The sequence below is a fragment of the Atractosteus spatula genome, chromosome 7, assembly GCF_055471065.1.
Source record: "Atractosteus spatula isolate fAtrSpa1 chromosome 7, fAtrSpa1.hap1, whole genome shotgun sequence".
NCBI lineage: Eukaryota > Metazoa > Chordata > Actinopteri > Semionotiformes > Lepisosteidae > Atractosteus > Atractosteus spatula.
In genome coordinates this window covers 5,706,554-5,725,528 of record NC_142712.1, presented here as the reverse complement: position 1 = coordinate 5,725,528, position 18,975 = coordinate 5,706,554, and the positions used below count along the sequence as shown (strand labels likewise).

Here is an 18,975-nt window from a genome sequence, read left to right as displayed (position 1 = left end):
TTTGCTGATGAGATACGTGTTACTAGTTGATCAATCGAGGATGGGCAGACACAGGTGGGAATGAGATTGTATCAGACACGCCCTCAATGAATTTCACATTTTCTTTTTTCTGCGGGTGCTGAGAGCTCAATTTAAATTTCTGTATTAGCAGCATTCTGAAAAATGTGAAAATATTCCAATTACGTCTGCAGACTTGTGTCTTCTACACAGTGGCTACACAATCAAATTCGAACAAGATATAGAGAGTTTATTTTCTATTCTTATTCACTAACAGAGAAATGTATTTTTTTTGCTAATGTCTGTTACTAAGGTACTGACTATTGAAATGTGGCTGTCTCAGGTAGAAGTATTTTTACTCCAAGATAAACCGACAAGATCTCCACTGAAGATCGAGCATTACTGGAAGATCTGGTCCCCCCTCCTGATCCATTTAATTTGTCTTTAATCTTTTTATCATTGTTTTGTTGCTGGAGCGCCGTGCAGTTCTCTCCCTATATGGGATTTTCCTTTTGTATAGATGGGCTATGATTTTATTTTGAAAGAAGGGTATGTTGTAAACCTGTTAATTACTGACAGTTAAAAGCAAATAAAAACAATTAAAAAGAAATTTAAAAATGTGAAAGAATATTGAAATATATGCTTAAGGTGGCGTCTTGTCACTGTTGAACATAAGCTATTTAGTCAAAGGAAACAATGTCTCGTATTGTGCCTTCTATTAAAATGGACTTTTGCAGAATAAACTGTCGTGCGTAGGTTATTAAAACATCAAACACCGAAAACTGTAAGTAAAGCTTTTACGTGCCTCTTATCGAATCGTAGCATAATGATAGGCTATTTTACACATAAAATATAAGCAACATGTTTCGAATTGAGACAAGAACTGTTTTAATGTTACGATTTCTAAGGCACTGATTTGGATATGACGTTAGCTGTTTACGGAAACAACTGTTAGCGTGCAGTATAAGGTATCATACAAATATACCCTATAAATGAATTGACAGTGCACATATGGTCAGTGTAGAGGCCTGATCATTAAGGCTAACACTTGCCACGGCAGTTTTCTATGAACTCTGCAGATTCTTCAATCGGCCTCTCGGCCACTGAGACTCGCTCCAAATAGAAACTACAACTCCCGGCATGCACGAAAAAAAGCCCAGCGCAGGGGTGTGACGTCACTCTTTCTTCGGTCACACATCAAAGCAGGAAGCACGGCTTTTTTTATTTTGGAGCAGAGGGGGGTTGTGTAGATTATCGGGTTGCATATGTACTTGTTTCAACGCACAGGAACTGAGCGCCGGGTAACAGTGTAGCAGTGGAGACCGAACCTCTTCTGCTGTGAATCTTGATCGCTGTGTGGTCCCAGTCGCTCGTTTGAATTAAACTATGGAGCACATCAGAACGCCAAAGGTAAGATAAATACTCGGATTGGGATGAATTCTGCACTGAGACCTAAAGCCTATGCGGGAGCCGTGGAGAACGAGGTAGAGAAGACCGTCATTAGTCGAAATGACGAAATGCGCTTCAGAGCGTCGCAGTGCCTTATCAAGGATGAGCTAAAAGTGCAACATGTCCAGGGATAAGGATGAGGGAGTGTTCAGGGTGTTTATTTTTTACATGTACTGGTCTGGGAGTGGATTGTAACCGCTGCCGCACTTGTCTCCCCAAAGCGGCACAGTTTTATATCCCGAAACGGTGGTGAGGAAGGAGGAGAGACCGAGCGCACAGTCACCCTGCCCTGTGGTGTAGCAGGATACTGGCGGAGGCAGGGAGGCGTTAATTTCGTTCCGATAACCCACACAGTGAAGGGCAGATAGCCTGTGTCATGTCGCTGCTAATGCCTCGTTTAGTGCCGTTTCTGCAGTGGGATGATCTAATTCTCCCGATCTGAGCACCAAACCGGACTTGGCAGGTTGTGTTTCCTCGTGTGAATAGTCTGTGAGGTGCTCAGTAAATGAAGGAGAACGAACGCCTTTCATCGATGGGTGTGACAGTTCGCGTGACAACGCACCTGTTAGAATAATTGCTAAGTAAACAGCTCCGTTTCGACTCACAGCTTTATGTGAATTGATACAGAAAATTTCATTAGAGCAAAGCTTAAAAGGCCATACACAGTGTGATTAGTTTATTTGGCTGACACTCATCCAATTATTTGTACCCATTTATACAGCTGTGCTTTTTTCCTGGAGCCATCTGAGTGAAATACTGTACCTTATTCAAAGATGCAGTGCCCCACTCTGATTTTAACTCACAGACGTCTGCTTTAAAGTCCACAGACCTGACTGCTCTTCCACACTGCTGCCTGACATTATCGTCATTTAGAGCAGAGCGGAGACAACATGATATATATATATAGACCCCGAGTGATCAAACTCATTGCTTTTATACCCAAATACAGCTGTGTGACCTGATGTCAGGTCTTGAGTGTGATCTGTGGCGTCAGACGGAAGAGGAGGACATGTGTATAATAATAATAATTCCTTACACTTCTATAGTACTATTCTTGACGCTCCACCCCACCTGTGCGCTCTCAGTGGGGAGGAGAGCAGAGTGATGAAGCCAGTTCAGAGATGGGGATGACGAGGAAAGGCCAGGGGGAGATTTGGCCAGGAGTTTGGCCAAGGTAACACCCCAACTGTTTTCAAGAAATGCCCTGGGATGAAAAAACATGCACTGTGCGAACTTCAGGTCTCACGGGCTCTGCTGCGTTTATGTTCCCATGAAACGTAGTTTGACTGAAGCTTGAAAAGCCCTGCTGCTCGGGTTCAGCAGTTTCCATGGGCTCCCGGCTGCTGATATAGAAGGAGCACGTACTGCTGTGGAGCAAGAGATCTCTAGAGCTCTTCAGTCTGTTCCTTTTAGAAGTGCAATCATCCCTGCCCTCCTGACGCAGGGCAGGAGGAAGGACAATATCCCGGTTAGCGGTTGCTCTGTGTTTCCCCCCCCCGTTGTGTTCCAGCTGGAAGTTGGGGAATGGAAATGCTGGAAGATCCTGGCTGGAATGTTGTGCTGCGTTCTTGAGCTGAGTGTGAAAGAAGCTGGTAAAAAATTCGTCCAGGTGTATTCTTGCAGAACACAGCTATCGTGCAGATCAATCAAGTCAGTGTGCACCTATATGAAACTCATCTTTAATACGTTATTCTGCCACAACATACTGTACATTATTAACTGGGATACGTTCTCCTAACCAAGGACAGGATGAGGTCCTGGAATCCATGAGCCTCTAACTACCAAAGAGGTCTGATGTGCCAAATAGCCTCCTGTCGTTTTGTACCCGTTCTTATAGAAGAACCTGAGGAATAAATCGGATTGTTTTGGGGGTTTTTTACATTGCTTTTCATTTTACGAGAAGCAGCTCTTTGACTGATGGGCTCAGGCCGCCCTCCCATTGGAAGGGCCTGTTGTCCTGTTGTCTTGCTTTGTGCTGTCGGCGTGCTGACCTGTTGCTAGGCTACCTAGCGGAATGTGTGAGGATGCAGGAACTCCCTCACATCGGCTCTTTCATTCGAGATGCCGAGCAAATCTACTGCCACCTGCCTGGAGGAAATGGTGGAAGGAGGAGGAGAGATGTGCACCAGTGTCCATTTTGTGGCTGGTCCAACTGAAGAAGATGAAGCTTCCCTGGCCTTTATCCCAATAATATAATGTTATAGTGCAAAGATCACAGAAGAATTTGCAAGCTGTCATCTAAAGACATGCAGTGTTTTGGTTGACAATGGAAATAAAGCTGGAATTTGAGAACGTTTCTGTTTCAACGTTAAATTTAGTGATTTGAGGTAGGATTAGAGTTGAATTTGCATGGAAGATGTGACTATTATAGTAATAGTTTTTGTTCAATATTACACTTTTTTTTCTTATTCAGCATAATTGCAGCTGTTCATCGTAATAAAAAATGACTTTCCTTTGCAATGGGCTCATGTAGAAGATTTCAGGCACTGCTTCTCTTGAGAAGTATCATTCTTTGACAACTTTTAGACCTTTTATGTCCTTCTTAGATCTTTTTTTCCAGTTAGTTTTTCTTCTTTTGATTTTGGGACTGCCTAAAACACGTCTTTCTCAGATTTCAACCATTATAAATCTTTTCCCTTATTTTATTTTTATCCTGGAAATGATCACGATACATGATGATGATCACAACAATAGTACTAATAGTCAGAAGAAAGGTCAGAAACACAGAGCACCAGCAGCTATGTGAGCTTTATGAAGCCATTGTGGTGAACTCCCAGTGTTCCAGTGTGTCTCACAGCTGGGTGAGCCTTGTGTGAGTGCTGTGGTGAGCTCAGAGCTCTGTCCCCGGTGCCCCAGTGCATCAATGTGTCTCACAGCTGGGTGAGCCTTGTGTGAGTGCTGTGGTGAGCTCAGAGCTCTGTCCCCGGTGCTCCAGTGCATCAGTGTGTCTAACAGCTGGGTGAGCCTTGTGTGAGTGCTGTGGTGAGCTCAGAGCTCTGTTCCCGGTGCTCCAGTGCATCAATGTGTCTCACAGCTGGGTGAGCCTTGTGTGAGTGCTGTGGTGAGCTCAGAGCTCTGTCCCCGGTGCTCCAGTGCATCAGTGTGTCTAACAGCTGGGTGAGCCTTGTGTGAGTGCTGTGGTGAGCTCAGAGCTCTGTCCCCGGTGCCCCAGTGCATCAATGTGTCTCACAGCTGGGTGAGCCTTGTGTGAGTGCTGTGGTGAGCTCAGAGCTCTGTCCCTGGTGCCCCAGTGCATCAATGTGTCTCACAGCTGGGTGAGCCTTGTGTGAGTGCTGTGGTGAGCTCAGATCTCTGTCCCCGGTGCCCCAGTGCATCAATGTGTCTCACAGCTGGGTGAGCCTTGTGTGAGTGCTGTGGTGAGCTCAGAGCTCTGTCCCCGGTGCTCCAGTGCATCAGTGTGTCTAACAGCTGGGTGAGCCTTGTGTGAGTGCTGTGGTGAGCTCAGAGCTCTGTTCCCGGTGCTCCAGTGCATCAATGTGTCTCACAGCTGGGTGAGCCTTGTGTGAGTGCTGTGGTGAGCTCAGAGCTCTGTCCCCGGTGCTCCAGTGCATCAGTGTGTCTAACAGCTGGGTGAGCCTTGTTTGAGTGCTGTGGTGAGCTCAGAGCTCTGTCCCTGGTGCCCCAGTGCATCAATGTGTCTCACAGCTGGGTGAGCCTTGTGTGAGTGCTGTGGTGAGCTCAGAGCTCTGTCCCTGGTGCTCCAGTGCATCAGTGTGTCTCACAGCTGGGTGCTCTGTTGTAGGTCGAGCATGTGAAGCTTTTGGACCGATTCAGCAACAAGTGCACCACAGGAACTCTCTACCTCACTGCCACTCACCTGCTCTTCATGGAGGCCAGCTCCTCCTGCACACAGGAAATATGGGTAAGAATCCGTCCCGATGTATTCTGCAAATCGCTTACGATTATGGTAAGGCCTTGATAAGCTACTTGCGCTGCAGAACCAGGAAATGCTCTTCTTCCTCTAAAACAAGGTCTTGTCAGTATGTGTTGACCTAGAGGTGCAGCATAAAGCTTATCCTGGCAGAGGTGTTGTGTGTACAGTTTTGAGGCCTGTGCAGCCCTCAGGTGCCAGAGCTGGTCTAGAATGTCTTCAGTGCTGAGGGCTTTCTGTGTCTCAGCTAATGGAGATGTGACAGGCAGGAGGGAGGTTACCGTGGAAACCAGGGGGACAGAGCAGGAGTGCCATTCACAATTCCTTTTAATGTAGAGGCTGTGAGGCGCCTGCTCTGTGCAGAATACAAATTCAGCCAGCTAGGGCTTTTAACCCTTTCCCAGGCACTGTGTTGACTCTAGGAGAGGCGCTGGTGTCCCCCACCTGTACCTTTTAATTTCTCTGTATTTATGTGCAACAGATGTATTTCTCTGATTGCCTGCGAAGCATCAAAATGAGCTCAGCTCCAAATACAGTCTGAAAATGGTGTCAGACTGTGGTGTGTGCCCCTACCCCTCCTCGGATTATGGTGCAGATATTTTTGTCAGTAGCATAAAAAACAAACTTCACATTGCAGCAAGACTGACATAGCTCTGCAAACCCACTCGAGCACATGGACGCATAAGGTGGAGAAATTAACAATATGGACCATTGTGCTGTAACTCTTGAACGTGATTTCTCAAAAAATGCCCGGCATGAGAGCTATGTGGGTTATGGGAGTGATGTGCTGAACGTGGTCTTGAGCTGTACGGCGTGGAGGCATGGCTGGGAAATCCAGGACCCAGCTGGCATCGGGCCGGTTACACACGAGCGCCAGGGGTCACCCGCTCTAGGGGCAGGCTTTCCGATCCCTGTAGCCCTGCAGTAGACCATACCCACGCTCACATGCCCAGGCAGCCTTCAGGACTCCTCCCCCCCCCCCCCCCCCGCCGCAGGTCCTTCATCACCACATCGCCACGGTGGAGAAGCTGTCCCTGACCGCCAGCGGCTGCCCCCTGGAGATCCACTGCAGGAACTTCCGGGTGCTGCGCTTCGTGGTGCCCCGGGAACGAGACTGCCACGACGTCTACAGCTCGCTGGTGCACCTGCTCAGGCCAGGTGGGTGAGGGCTGGCAGGCAGGGCAGAGCAGGGCAGGGCAGAGCTGGGTAGAACAGGGCCGGGCAGAGCAGGGCAAAGCTGGGTAGAACAGAGCAGAGCAGGGCTGGGCAAAGCTGGGTAGAACAGGGCCGGGCAGGGCTGGGCAAAGCTGGGTAGAACAGGGCCGGGCAGGGCTGGGCAAAGCTGGGTAGAACAGAGCAGGGCAGAGCAGGGCAGAGCTGGGTAGAACAGAGCAGAGCAGGGCAAAGCTGGGTAGAACAGAGCAGGGCAGAGCAGGGCAGAGCAGGGCAAAGCTGGGTAGAACAGAGCAGGGCAGAGCAGGGCAGAGCAGAGCAGGGCAGAGCAGAGCAGGGCAGAGCAGAGCAGGGCAGAGCAGAGCAGGGCAGAGCAGGGCAGGGCAGAGCTGGGTAGAACAGGGCCGGGCAGAGCAGGGCAAAGCTGGGTAGAACAGAGCAGAGCAGGGCTGGGCAAAGCTGGGTAGAACAGGGCCGGGCAGGGCTGGGCAAAGCTGGGTAGAACAGAGCAGGGCAGAGCTGGGTAGAACAGAGCAGAGCAGGGCAAAGCTGGGTAGAACAGAGCAGGGCAGAGCAGGGCAGAGCAGGGCAAAGCTGGGTAGAACAGGGCAGAGCAGGGCAGAGCAGGGCAGAGCAGGGCAGAGCAGGGCAGAGCAGAGCAGGGCAGAGCAGAGCAGGGCAGGGCAGAGCAGGGCAGGGCAGAGCTGGGTAGAACAGAGCAGGGCAGGGCAGGGCAAAGCTGGGTTAGAACAGAGCAGGGCAGGGCAGAGCAGGGCAAAGCTGGGTAGAACAGAGCAGAGCAGGGCAGAGCAGGGCAAAGCTGGGTAGAACAGAGCAGGGCAGGGCAGAGCAGGGCAAAGCTGGGTAGAACAGAGCAGAGCAGGGCAAAGCTGGGTAGAACAGAGCAGAGCAGGGCAGAGCAGGGCAAAGCTGGGTAGAACAGAGCAGGGCAGGGCAGAGCAGGGCAAAGCTGGGTAGAACAGAGCAGAGCAGGGCAAAGCTGGGTAGAACAGAGCAGGGCGGGGCAAAGCTGGGTAGAACAGAGCAGAGCAGGGCAAAGCTGGGTAGAACAGAGCAGGGCAAAGCTGGGTAGAACAGGGCAGGGCAGGGCAAAGCTGGGTAGAACAGAGCAGAGCAGGGCAGGGCAAAGCTGGGTAGAACAGAGCAGAGCAGGGCAGAGCAAAGCTGGGTAGAACAGGGCAGGGCGGGGCAGAGCAAAGCTGGGTAGAACAGGGCAGGGCGGGGCAAAGCTGGGTGGAGCAGAGCAGGGCAGAGCAGGGCAGAGCAGGGCAAAGCTGGGTAGAACAGAGCAGGGCAGGGCAGAGCAGGGCAAAGCTGGGTAGAACAGAGCAGGGCAGGGCAGAGCAGGGCAAAGCACAAAGTGTGTGTGTGCACCATCCTCCTGCCTGTCACACCTGAGGGCTCCTCTGTTCCCCCCCAGCCTCCCATGAGGAGCTCTACGCCTTCTCCTACAACCCCCAGCAGAACGACGAGCAGCGCGAGGAGGGCTGGCAGCTGATCGACCTGGCGGCCGAGTTTGAGCGGATGGGCGTGCCCTGCGACCAGTGGCAGATGACCGACGCCAACAGGGACTACAAGGTAGGTGGGCGAGGGGAGGGCAGGGAGCAGACCGGCCTCTTGACAGGCTCCGGGCTGCAGCAGTGCACAGCAGTGGGTGTCCGGCTCAGTGCCAGCCTTCTCGAAGAGAGTCGGGATCTTGCTGCTGGGAAGCACCAAGATCGTTTGTCAGTTTGTCGATTGACAGCGTTCTCTTAGTTGTTGTTACCTGTACACTTGCATTACAGCTAGGAAAGAGCTTACGGCGACAACTGTCTGACGTTTCACAACTGTCTGATGGTGGTTTTGTGCACACTGGTTGAACTGAATTTTGCTTAAGTTGAGTGTTATTTAACATTGTTGTTGTTGTTTCTGATGTGTGTTTAAGTTGGTGTTTCCTTAGTATCTTTGTATTGGAGCACACATGCAAGTGAGTATTTCATTGCCCTTGTGTGCGATGACAACTACCCTGAAATGGAAAGAAAGGGCTGTTGAGGATGATTTGTCCAGCTGTTTGATCTCCGTGTTGCCCTGGTGCTCAGGTGTGTGAGACCTACCCCCGCGACCTGTATGTTCCCGTCACGGCCAGCAAGCCCATCATCGTGGGGAGCTCCAAGTTCAGGAGCAAAGGACGCTTTCCTGTGCTGTCCTACTTCTACCAGGAGAAGAAGGTCAGTCCCAGACGTCAAGAGCAACAGCGTCACCTTAGAGCTTTCTTGTTGGTCAGACTTGTCTTCCGACTGGCAGTGCCTGCAGGGCTGAATCGGTGTATTACTGCTGCTGGTCTGACTCGGAGGCAGATTGTTCTGTTCCTTTTTCTTTAATGCCTACTGATGTCCAGACACCACTGCAGTGATTGCCTGAGAAATGAGATGCGCTCCTTTGGGTTGTTTTGTTAGCCTTGCTTCCGAACCAGGCTCACTGCGGCCTGTAGGTTGTGCTTGTGTTCAAAGGTTTTCCGGCTTCCTAACAGTGCCGTTTAGCAGGGCTGTGATTTCTCGGACAAACCAGTCGTGCTGCTTTTCTTACAAGCACACCTTCTGACTCAAAGAGCTTAGAGCAGTAGCAGTGTGGTCCTCTGTCCTCTCTCCATACCTGGAGGGCTGTGGCTCCTGACAGGGTGAACCCAGGCTGACAGACCGCAGGCTTGTCTTCATGCAGCAGCCTGTTTAGTTTCATTCCATTTCCTTTGTGTTTAACCCGGATTGCAGTGGCTTAGATCTTGCATAAATCACAATCACAGGCGCACAAATATCCCAATGACATAGTTACAGATCCCTGACTGAATAAAACAAGCATTCGTAGCACAGTAACAATGCCAGGCACAAGAGTGAGCAGGTACAAACATGGCTAGGATTTATGAACCCTGTAGGAGCTGATCCATTGACTCATTCAAAATGATGGACAGTAGGTCATCGATTATTCCAGATTCCAGCATTTTCCAGGATTGACCAATGATCCAGCAAACGTATATTGTACAAAATTTACAAAGAATACTTTATTTCTCATTAAACAAGTGCTCTACTAAATGTAATGTATGGTACTCTGCAGTAAACAAGCTGGAATAATGTGTTTAGTGTGTCTGCAGTGCCTCTCTTTTAATGTGCATGTAGTCTGTGTGTTTTTAAGCACGGCTTATTTTATAAACAAATTCTAACCACTAAAAAACATATACACCACATCCACAAAAACATTGTTATAAAAGAATGCATAAAAATGCTGATGTGCTTTTGACCACTGTCCAAGCCTGTTGGGCGGGAGGGCTCTGGTATTGACAATGGCCGTGTGTGGCACTGTCGCCCCCTGCAGGCTGCCGTGTGCCGGTGCAGCCAGCCTCTCTCCGGCTTCAGCGCCCGGTGTCTGGAGGACGAGCACATGCTACAGGCCATCAGCAAAGCCAATCACAACAGCCGCTTCATGTACGTCATGGACACCCGACCCAAGGTAGGCTCTGTTCCACACGTCTGTTGCTCAGTCACATGTCCATGTCCTTCATGCGGCTAGGGTCTTAAGACCTAAAGGCTGACCTGAAACACCTCCTCTGACAAAATTCCTTTAAGAGATTTCATTTTCACATGCTGTGCCCTTTGTTGCAGTTGACTTTTTTTTTGGGCCAGTGCACACCAGATTCCTACGTTCATGTAAACAAAGATTTTATAGGACACGACTGATGCAAAAGCTATTTTTAAGAAACGCTCATTCACGCTTTATGGAGTCTTTTCTTGTGCGCAAAGAACTTTTCGTCCAGTATGGTTTTCTTGTCCACACACTTGTTTTAGTTCTGCCGGTGTTGTTTAGAAAAACTAAACCCTGCGGTTTTCTTGTCTCGTGAGAGAAGTTGGCCTGTGGGCCACGTCAGTGGACACTTTAGAATGCACTGTGAGATCACGAAGATAGAAAGAACTGAACCCCAATCTCAAAAGAGGTTTGTTGCAGATATAAACACGTACAGACCTGGACAGAAAATGCACTGCAGAGCTACACACTTGTTGTATGTATGTAAAGTGCCTGTAGAAAGTCGACACTTTCCAAAGCGAGAAGTTTTGTGGCCTAACAGCCTGAAATTAAGACACATTAAATCAGAATTTATTTGACCTTTATTTACACCCTGTAACACACAAACCTCCAGGTGAGAAAACAAGTGCAGTTCCAAATGACTGGCGAGCACAACTGAACTGCCTCCTGTGTTGAGTTTCTGAAGCCCTTCCACTTGTGTGCTCTGGTTCCCCTGCTTGTGCAGCTGAACGCGCTGGCCAACAGAGCAGCGGGGAAGGGGTACGAGAATGAGGACAACTACTCCAACATCCGCTTCCAGTTTGTGGGGATTGAGAACATCCACGTCATGAGGGCCAGCCTGCAGAAACTCCTGGAAGGTCAGGATATGAGCGCCACGGTGCTCGGCAAGACACCCTTCTCTCTCGAAGCTCTGGCGACTTGTCTCGTGTTGTGAAAATTCAGATCCAGACCTCCCCTTGTTGCACTCTGAATCCTCCGCGACCCAAATCGCTTCTGCTGTTTGGCACATGCAGTTGCTCGGTGTGCCTGAGGTATTTGTGATTAGCGTCTTCAGCTGCTGTGCGTTCTGCTGGTGCAGGCAGACACTGGTGCCTGTCTTGCTCTTTGAAACCCCAAGGCTTTCAGGGGCTGCGTGTTCATCAGTGGTCGGGGAGGGCTGGTGTGTCTGGGTGTTTTTAAGACTTTTTATGAAAAGAAAGTAAGTAAAGGAAGCAAGTAAGTAGAGAAGGTAAGTTAGTTAATTCAGTAAAGTAAGGTACAGTAAGTTAGGAAAGAAAACAAAGTCATTAAGTAAAGTAAGCAAGTTAAAGTACCACAGCTTAAAAGGTTGGGAACAATTGTTCAATTGTAATGAGCTCTTGGAGGTTGGCAAGAGCTGAGGTGGAATTCAGTCCTGCAGAAACAGTAGCTCCCAGGAGCAAGGTTGGAGAACTCAATCATTAGGTGAGAAAAACACAAAGTCTGCAGAAATTGCAGCAGTTGAAGTTTAAGGCTCTAAGGATATCTACAGACAATAAGTTAAAGAACCTTAAAACCGTAGATTGCTGCCAGACAGCACGAGTGACGAGAGGTCAGCAGGCATTGAGACTAATACAGGAGGTATGTAGAGCCCTGGGCCAGCTGAGTGGGTCGTGGGGACGGATGTGTGTGGCTCAGCCACTTACAACTCGCCCTGGCCAGCGTGAGACCTCTGCAAGGTTTAATCCAGGGTAAACCCAGAGCTGCAAGACAATCTCAACTTAAATTCTTCTTCCTCCTCAGAGTTTATCAGGAAGAAAAGGCAGCAAACCTTTTGATCTGTGACTGGAGTGAGGCAGGTGTGCAGGTCGTAGGGGATATGTTGTGCGAGACAGTAATGGCCTTCATCTGTGGCTGCTCTGATCTGCAGTGGTAGGAAGCAGGACCTTGACTGTGACTGACTACTTGCTGGGGCTGGAGAGTTCTGGGTGGCTCCGACACATCAAGGCCATCCTGGATGCCGCCATCTTCCTAACTAAAGTAAGTCACTTTTTGGATTTGGATTGAAGCACAGCTGGTCACGGTCTCAGTCAGTTTGGATGTGCATGTGGGTTTCGTCTCGGCCAAGTTCATTCAGTGCACTTTGAGTGGTCAGGTGTCAGCTCGATGGAAGATGGATTAAAACTCAGAAGCAACACTGCAATAGTAACAGGTGCAGTTTAAAACCCACCTACAGGCTGTCCTGCTCCTGCCTGGGGGCTTGTCATGGTTCGGCAGGGTCCTCATCTAATTTAATTACTGACATAGAAGAGTTAACAGCCCAGGTCTAAGGTCTAAATTATTTCTGTGGCATCTACAGTTTTCCCTTATAATCCTTATGCTCTCGGTGTTAGTGTGGCTTCGGTGGTATACATCCTTGTCTAGTTGTAATGACCTCCAGAGACCGAGTGCGTGTGTTGTGCTGCAGGCAGTGACCGTGGAAGGGGCCAGCGTTTTAGTGCACTGCTCGGACGGCTGGGACAGAACCGCACAGGTGTGCTCGCTGGGGTCCCTGCTGATGGATCCTTACTATCGAACCATCAAGGGCTTCATGGTACGTGTCGGGCTCGCTGCATGCACGTTCGCCTGGAGCTCTGGAACTTGTTACTTTAGAGTGGTCCCAGTGCACCGAATCAGTCAGACCCGCTCTGCTGATGCACGTCCACAAGGGGGCGTCATGTTAAAGGACAGTCTACAATGTAGTTCTGTCAAATTGTCATTGAGCTACGTCCGTCATGTTGTTTGATAAGGTTGTTCTCTCTTTCCTTCCTGAAGGTTTTGATTGAAAAAGACTGGATCTCATTTGGACACAAGTTCGCAGACAGGTAGCCTTCTTTGCACATGTTGACAAAAGAAAACAGCAGGTCTGTTAGCCAGGTGGGGTAGTGAGTTTGTTTTTTCAGGAGCTGGATATAGCTCAGTGGAGGGCAGTGCTGAGCAGACATGGAGGCAGGGGCATTTGCTGAGTCTACTGAAGACTCATTGGGGTAGATAATAGGGGAATTAATCTCAGAAACCTCACAAGGTAAAATCCAGATCTCCGTTCATCCTGCCATGTTTAGCACGTATTGGGTATTTCAGTGAAAATGAGAGCTCAAGGATTAGGGGAAAGCCAAGCGCCAGATTTTACTGCTCCTCTTCTTTCTGATTGTCATTTTCCTTTGAGGTGTTCCGTATCAGTTGGAATTAAAAAGATTTGTCTTAAGAACTTATAAGACAATAAACTGTGATGAGCTCTGAGGCACTCCCCTGGGATTTTGCCAACCTGAGCGTTCTGACCTTCTGTAGCCCCCAGAGCTCTGAATCTCACCCCAGCCTGGTCTCACTCCCCCGTACTTCCCCCTCTCTCCCACTCGTCTATCTCCCCTCTCTCCTCCTTTCCCACACCTCTACTCTCTCTCCCCTCCTACCACCCCTCCTCTCTACCCTCTCTCCCCTCTCCTCTCTCCTCCTCCTTGCTCCTTGCCGCTCCCCCAGGTGTGACCAGCTGGACGGGGACCCCAAGGAGGTGTCCCCCGTGTTCACCCAGTTCCTGGAGTGTGTGTGGCAGCTGACGGAGCAGTTCCCCCAGGCCTTCCAGTACAACGAGTGGTTCCTCATCCAGGTCCACGAGCACGTCCACTCGTGCCAGTTTGGCAACTTCCTGGGCAACTCCCAGAAGGAGCGGGAAGACCTGCGGTGAGTGGGAGTGAGAGAGCTAGAAACGGCACAAGAGAGGAACTAGGAGGTGGAGAGGAAACGCACCTTGATTGAAACCACAGTGCACTCGCAGGGCAGACAGAACCGGCGGCAGGACTCGCTGCGTGGTCTGTCCTACCTGGCTGTTCTTATCACCGTACATGAGGCAAAACCACAGTCTCGGAGCAGGCAGGGGGGCTGAAATCAGATTGCCTCTACAGGAGAGTGAGATGCAAAGCTCATTGGCCTCACGGACGGGCCAGTCGGGCCTAGCAGGACCTGATCCGGCTGGCTCTTAAAGGAGCCCCAGGGCCTCGGCTTCAGCAGCATGGCGGAGTGGCTTGTCCCATAAGCCTTTGCGTAAATAGCACTTCTGCGCGGTTTCCTCTCCTGGTTCGTGTTGCCCTGTAGATACTGAAGAAGTCCGCTGGGTCGACTTCGTCTTGGGGCGCCCTGGAGGATTCATAATATCGATATGAACGCCTGGGTGTCGTGACAGGAGGTTTCAGGCTCGTTCTCCCTCGACTTCCCCAGGCTGAAAGAGAAGACCTACTCCCTGTGGCCTTTCCTCCTCGCTGAGCAGCAGAACTACCTGAACCCCTTCTACTGCCCGGGCTACGCAGAGACGCACCCCGTCCTGGAACCCAGCACTCTGCCCTTCCATTTCAAGTAACTTTGATTTTTTCCACGGTCTTTCAGAATGTCTCGCGTCTGCGCAGCGCGTGTCCCTGGCAGGCGAGGGCCCAGAAATAACGCAGGTCGGGCGAAGCGATAAATAACTTTGGCGGTGGAATTGTGGGGGGGCTATGTAGGAAAGATGGGGCACAGCAGGCTTGCCCTTCCACACTTCCGAGCAACATCACGGGTCGTTTAATGGCCAAGTTTCATGTCTCGCCCAGTGGCTGGCTTCTCCTACAACGCAGTATCCCCGCTGCCGCGGTGGGGCTCTGGGTGAGGAGAATGGCTCCAGAAGGAAGAGCGCCACCTACTGGTCCACCAAGACCTCTCATAGCAGCAACTCTAAGGCCTTTCCTAGCCTCGGATCTGACCAGATCGGCCTACAAGCTACTTCTGCAGGCCTTGAGCACATCTGAGAGGCTCCATACCTGACCCCCTCCTCCCCTTGCCTAGTCTAAACGGAATCTCTCCTCTCCGTCTGCACCGTACTGACAAACACCCTGTAGGAGAACTTTGCAGGAAATGGGATAGTATCACAGGCCGTGGGGAAACCTCCAACTCACAGCAGTAACCTCTAAATATTTCACCGATTCTCTCCCAAGTTCCCATCTCCTCCAGATTCCCAGGTGAGGTTGTGATGCAGTGTCGTTGTCTCTGAGCCACAGTCTTGCCAAGGGGGGTGTGGAGTCCCTAAAGCAGGAGGCTATTAATTTGTTTAATTTTTCTGCCCTCTCTCAGACGATGTTACTTCACGGCCCTGGACTTTGTGGTTCAAGTTTCTGCAGGGAATTAATTTGAGAAGCGAAGGCTGCTGTACGGAGCAGGTCTCATTATGTAGCGCAGGATGATCTTGGTCTAATGTGCTAGAAAGCACTGAATTAGTCACTGTGCTCAGAGAAGAGACGCTTCTAGAACATTCTCGGTGGGGGGCGGAGCTTCTAGAACACTCCGAGGCTCCACTGAAAATTAGCACACACCTCTTCCCCTGTGTGATCCATCCCATCATGCCTTGCACCTGCTTATGCTTTTTTTTAGAATACTTCTTTTCAAAATGGAGATGCAGAACTGAAGAGTTTTTCTTTCCTGTCCTGGTCCCTTGTTATTTGGGATCAACGGGATTAACGTTGACTAACGTGGCGTGTCGGGTATCAACGGTACGTGCGGCATGGGAGGGCTTTCGCCCAGTCTGCGTGACGGGTGTGTGGCATCGGGAGGGTGTAGCTGGGGACTGAGTCCTGCGCTGCTCTCTCTGTGCCAGGTTCTGGAGGAACATGTATCACCAGTACGACCGGGCCATGCACCCCCGCCAGTCTGTCCTCAAGCACGTCCTGGCCCTGCGCGAGGAGAGTCGGGCGCTGGAGAGCGTGGTCGGGAGCCTGGAATCGGTGAGTATCCGTCGGGCTGGATGAGATCCTGGGATCGATCGGCTGCTCGCTGCGGGGCCAGAGTTGAAACGTTGAAAGACGCCAGAGTGTCGGCTTGACTTCAAGAACGTAGCTGGGTCGATTGCTCCATGCTCTCACAACTCTTTGTGTAAGGATGTGACCCCCCCCCCCCCCCATTCTTGCTTCCAAATGCACTTGTGTCGCGTTTCCACCTGGGTCCCTCCGCCTCTTGTTCCGCTGTCGCCGAGGGGGGTGTTAAGGCTATTTCCTTTCTGTGTTCGGCTTGTTCAGAAACTGAAGAGGCTGGGCGTCAGCGGCCTGGACCTGGGTCTCCACAGCCACCCCAGGGAGAGCGCCCCGCTGCCGCGGCCTCAGTCGCTCATCCTGGGGGCCCGGCTCAGCTGCAAGGAGGAGCAGCAGCTGCGGGAGGAGGGGGGCCTGCAGGGCCGTGACAGCGTGCGGACAGTAGAGGGCAGCAGCGCCACAGAACACGGGTACAGCGAGCTCCGGGATTCGTTCGCCAAACCGGAGCCCATGCTGGTCAGCCTGGAGCTGGGGGTGGCGAAAATGACGTGCTAGCTGGGACCAGCGGCGGGGGGGGTGTGGGGAGACGAAAAGAGAACAGAACACGCAGGGGTCCCGTCCACCTCGTCTGCTGAGGAGCTGCGCGCTGACTGTGGACGCCCCCGTCCCAGCTGGGGGTGTGCAGGGAGGCAGTGGATCAGGCGAGAGAGGGGCAGAGAGGCTTAGAGGTACCTGTGCCGGCTACACAGCGAGGCGGGGGTGTTCACACCAGAGATTCACTCCGCAACGAGCATTAATCGCACTTAAGAGCTGTTGTTTTTTTTTAAATGTCGTCTTTTTTTTAAATCCGACTCGGTAGCAGTTTTCCACTAAAAGACCCCAAAAAAGACAGAAACCGTCCTCCTGCTTGCACTGCGCGGTGTCAGGCGGGCTTTGTATCGGAAGGGGCTCTGTGCTGGTGTATTGGGTGGGACAGGGTGAATGTAGGGTTTTGTTTAAATCACTGATATTATTTGTGCATCTCTTTATTGCGGAACTAGAGGTACGATGGCTCTGTATCTGAAGACAGTGTGGGGCTAAGCCGTCTGGAGCGACCCGCGTAATCTTTGCACGTACATGTTTTTGTCTACACACCTGTTAGTATGCCTTTTTATCTCTCTTGGCTCCCAATACTAAAATGTTTGGCTCCCACATTGCTGGTGATAAAGGGAACGGTACGTGAATGTATAGCGTCAGCTGCACAGGTCCTGCTGTCGGATCCGGAAGCAGGACGCGAAGCCGGGAGGGGACCGGTCCTCGTGTTCCTGCGGCGAGAAGCGAGGACCGGTCCGGGGACGGTGGTTGCTAAGCGGCGCTGGGGGATCCTGATGAGAAGGGTGCCAGCACCCCGGGGTGGGGAGAAAACGAGGATTTACCCCTTTCAGACGACAAGGTCAACCGAAAACCCCCAGAAGCGAACACAGTCAATGCTCCCGGTTGGCAGCCTGGTTTAAACCTCGACTTTGCGGGCTCCGCTTGGCAAGACGGGCCTGCAGCAGCTCGCTGCTTTCCCACGGCAGTGTGCCGCTACAGTATTTTGTTTTGGAGTGCCTTCGGTTCTGCGCAGATACTCTCCCTCACGGAACAGTGACAGCGCCTGTTCTCAGATCTGCCTCTCCCTCTCGCCTGCTGTCCCCCGGGCAAGAAGACACCTGCAGCACGTTCTGCTCAAGCGGTGATATTACTTCTGAGAGCTCGATGCCTTTTTTTTTTTTTCTTCTGGGCCAGTTTCTTTTGTCTGGGCTGTCTTTCGGCGAATGCTCTGATCGCGCACCCTGAAGCGCCGAGTTCACTGGCTGTTCCCGCAGTTCCCACACGAAGGTCAATATTGAATTAAGCGGGGGGAAAAACTAGTTCGCTGACATTAAGGGGCTCATGTTCCCTGGGGGCGAAGTCACCCTCTTTTCTCTGCAGCCTCCTGTTGTGCCCAGGGGAGAAATAATCTAAATCTTTTCGTACAGATGAAATCAAACAGTGCTTGCACAGTAATCATCGAGGAGGCTAATGCAAAGGTTCTAACTATTTTTTTTTATCATCAGGTTAGCAGGGTTATTGTGTTGAAAAGTGGTTTGGCCAGCATTGTGAATAATGCTTTCTCAATATGACCTTCTCTCATTTTCTGTGTAACCTCAAAGCGCATTAATTTTTTTAAATATTCATTTTTTTAACTAGCATCGAGGCAGCTGCATCAGCTGCACAACGGAAGAGACTCAATGGGCATTTGTTGGTTAAGACCTGCAATTAACCAACTGTTTTTATTGAAGACGTTCGTAAAAATTAAGCCAGACTGAAAACAGCCCAAACCTAGCTGTTTAAAAGCAGTGTACACTGTAGAAATGTTTAGTAACTGGCACTAGAAGGCCATTTATCTTTTTCAAGCAGGAACCATACATGTATTGATTATCAGTTTTTTGGGGGGGGCTGAATTCATGTTTATTATTTGTACATTAAATCCGATACGCCGACAGGTCTCTAAACAATAGAGCTGGCGTATATGTTGCCTTATAATTCATTACTGACCTAAAATATGTTTGGATCAGTATATAACTCCTAGAGAAAAAACTGTTAATACAAGTTTATGTATATATATGTTGCCATCTTCAGAATAAAATTAATGGAAAATATGTCATAACTATATAGATCATATTGCAAAGCTGCTTGCTGGTATACATTTTATTTCTAAAGCCTTTACACTCTGCCTGGTGCCTGCCTTTATCGTGCTAATACCAAGGAGAAGCTGGCGGGCCTGGTACATTTTTATGGTACCTCTTCCAACCATGTAATACTCTGTTCACTTGAAGTGCACTAATTATTGATATGCATTTTAAAGGGCATGCAGTCAGCCTTGGAGATGCAAGGTAATGTAAGACGACAATGAAATTTGTACTTCGAACTTGGATGCTTAGCGGATTTATTTATGAGATCGTTTGTTAGCCTTCCTTCAGATAAAATGCACTTGATGGGGCGCAGTGTGAGCACAGCAGATTGCTCTCTTGACTTTTTGTCAACTCGCATTTGCAGAAGGAATTAAAGTTCTGACAAGTTACGAAGGCTTTCGCGTGTGTCTGTGTTCTCTCCAGCACGCTGCGG

The 18,975-nt window shown here is 50.3% G+C and overlaps 1 protein-coding gene across 1 annotated transcript; it reads left to right on the top strand.

Moving 5' to 3' along the window:
- Positions 1-1,139: 1,139 nt before the first annotated feature.
- On the top strand, positions 1,140-18,929 carry mtmr6 (myotubularin related protein 6). Its single transcript, XM_088920997.1, has 14 exons — positions 1,140-1,407; positions 5,210-5,329; positions 6,334-6,496; positions 7,953-8,110; positions 8,611-8,739; positions 9,878-10,012; positions 10,809-10,941; positions 11,973-12,082; positions 12,510-12,635; positions 12,857-12,906; positions 13,559-13,759; positions 14,294-14,428; positions 15,696-15,822; positions 16,114-18,929. The coding sequence occupies exons 1-14, from the start codon at positions 1,384-1,386 to the stop codon at positions 16,399-16,401; spliced, it is 1,899 nt and encodes a 632-aa protein (XP_088777123.1). The 5' UTR covers positions 1,140-1,383; the 3' UTR covers positions 16,402-18,929.
- The last annotated feature ends 46 nt before the right edge of the window (positions 18,930-18,975 follow it).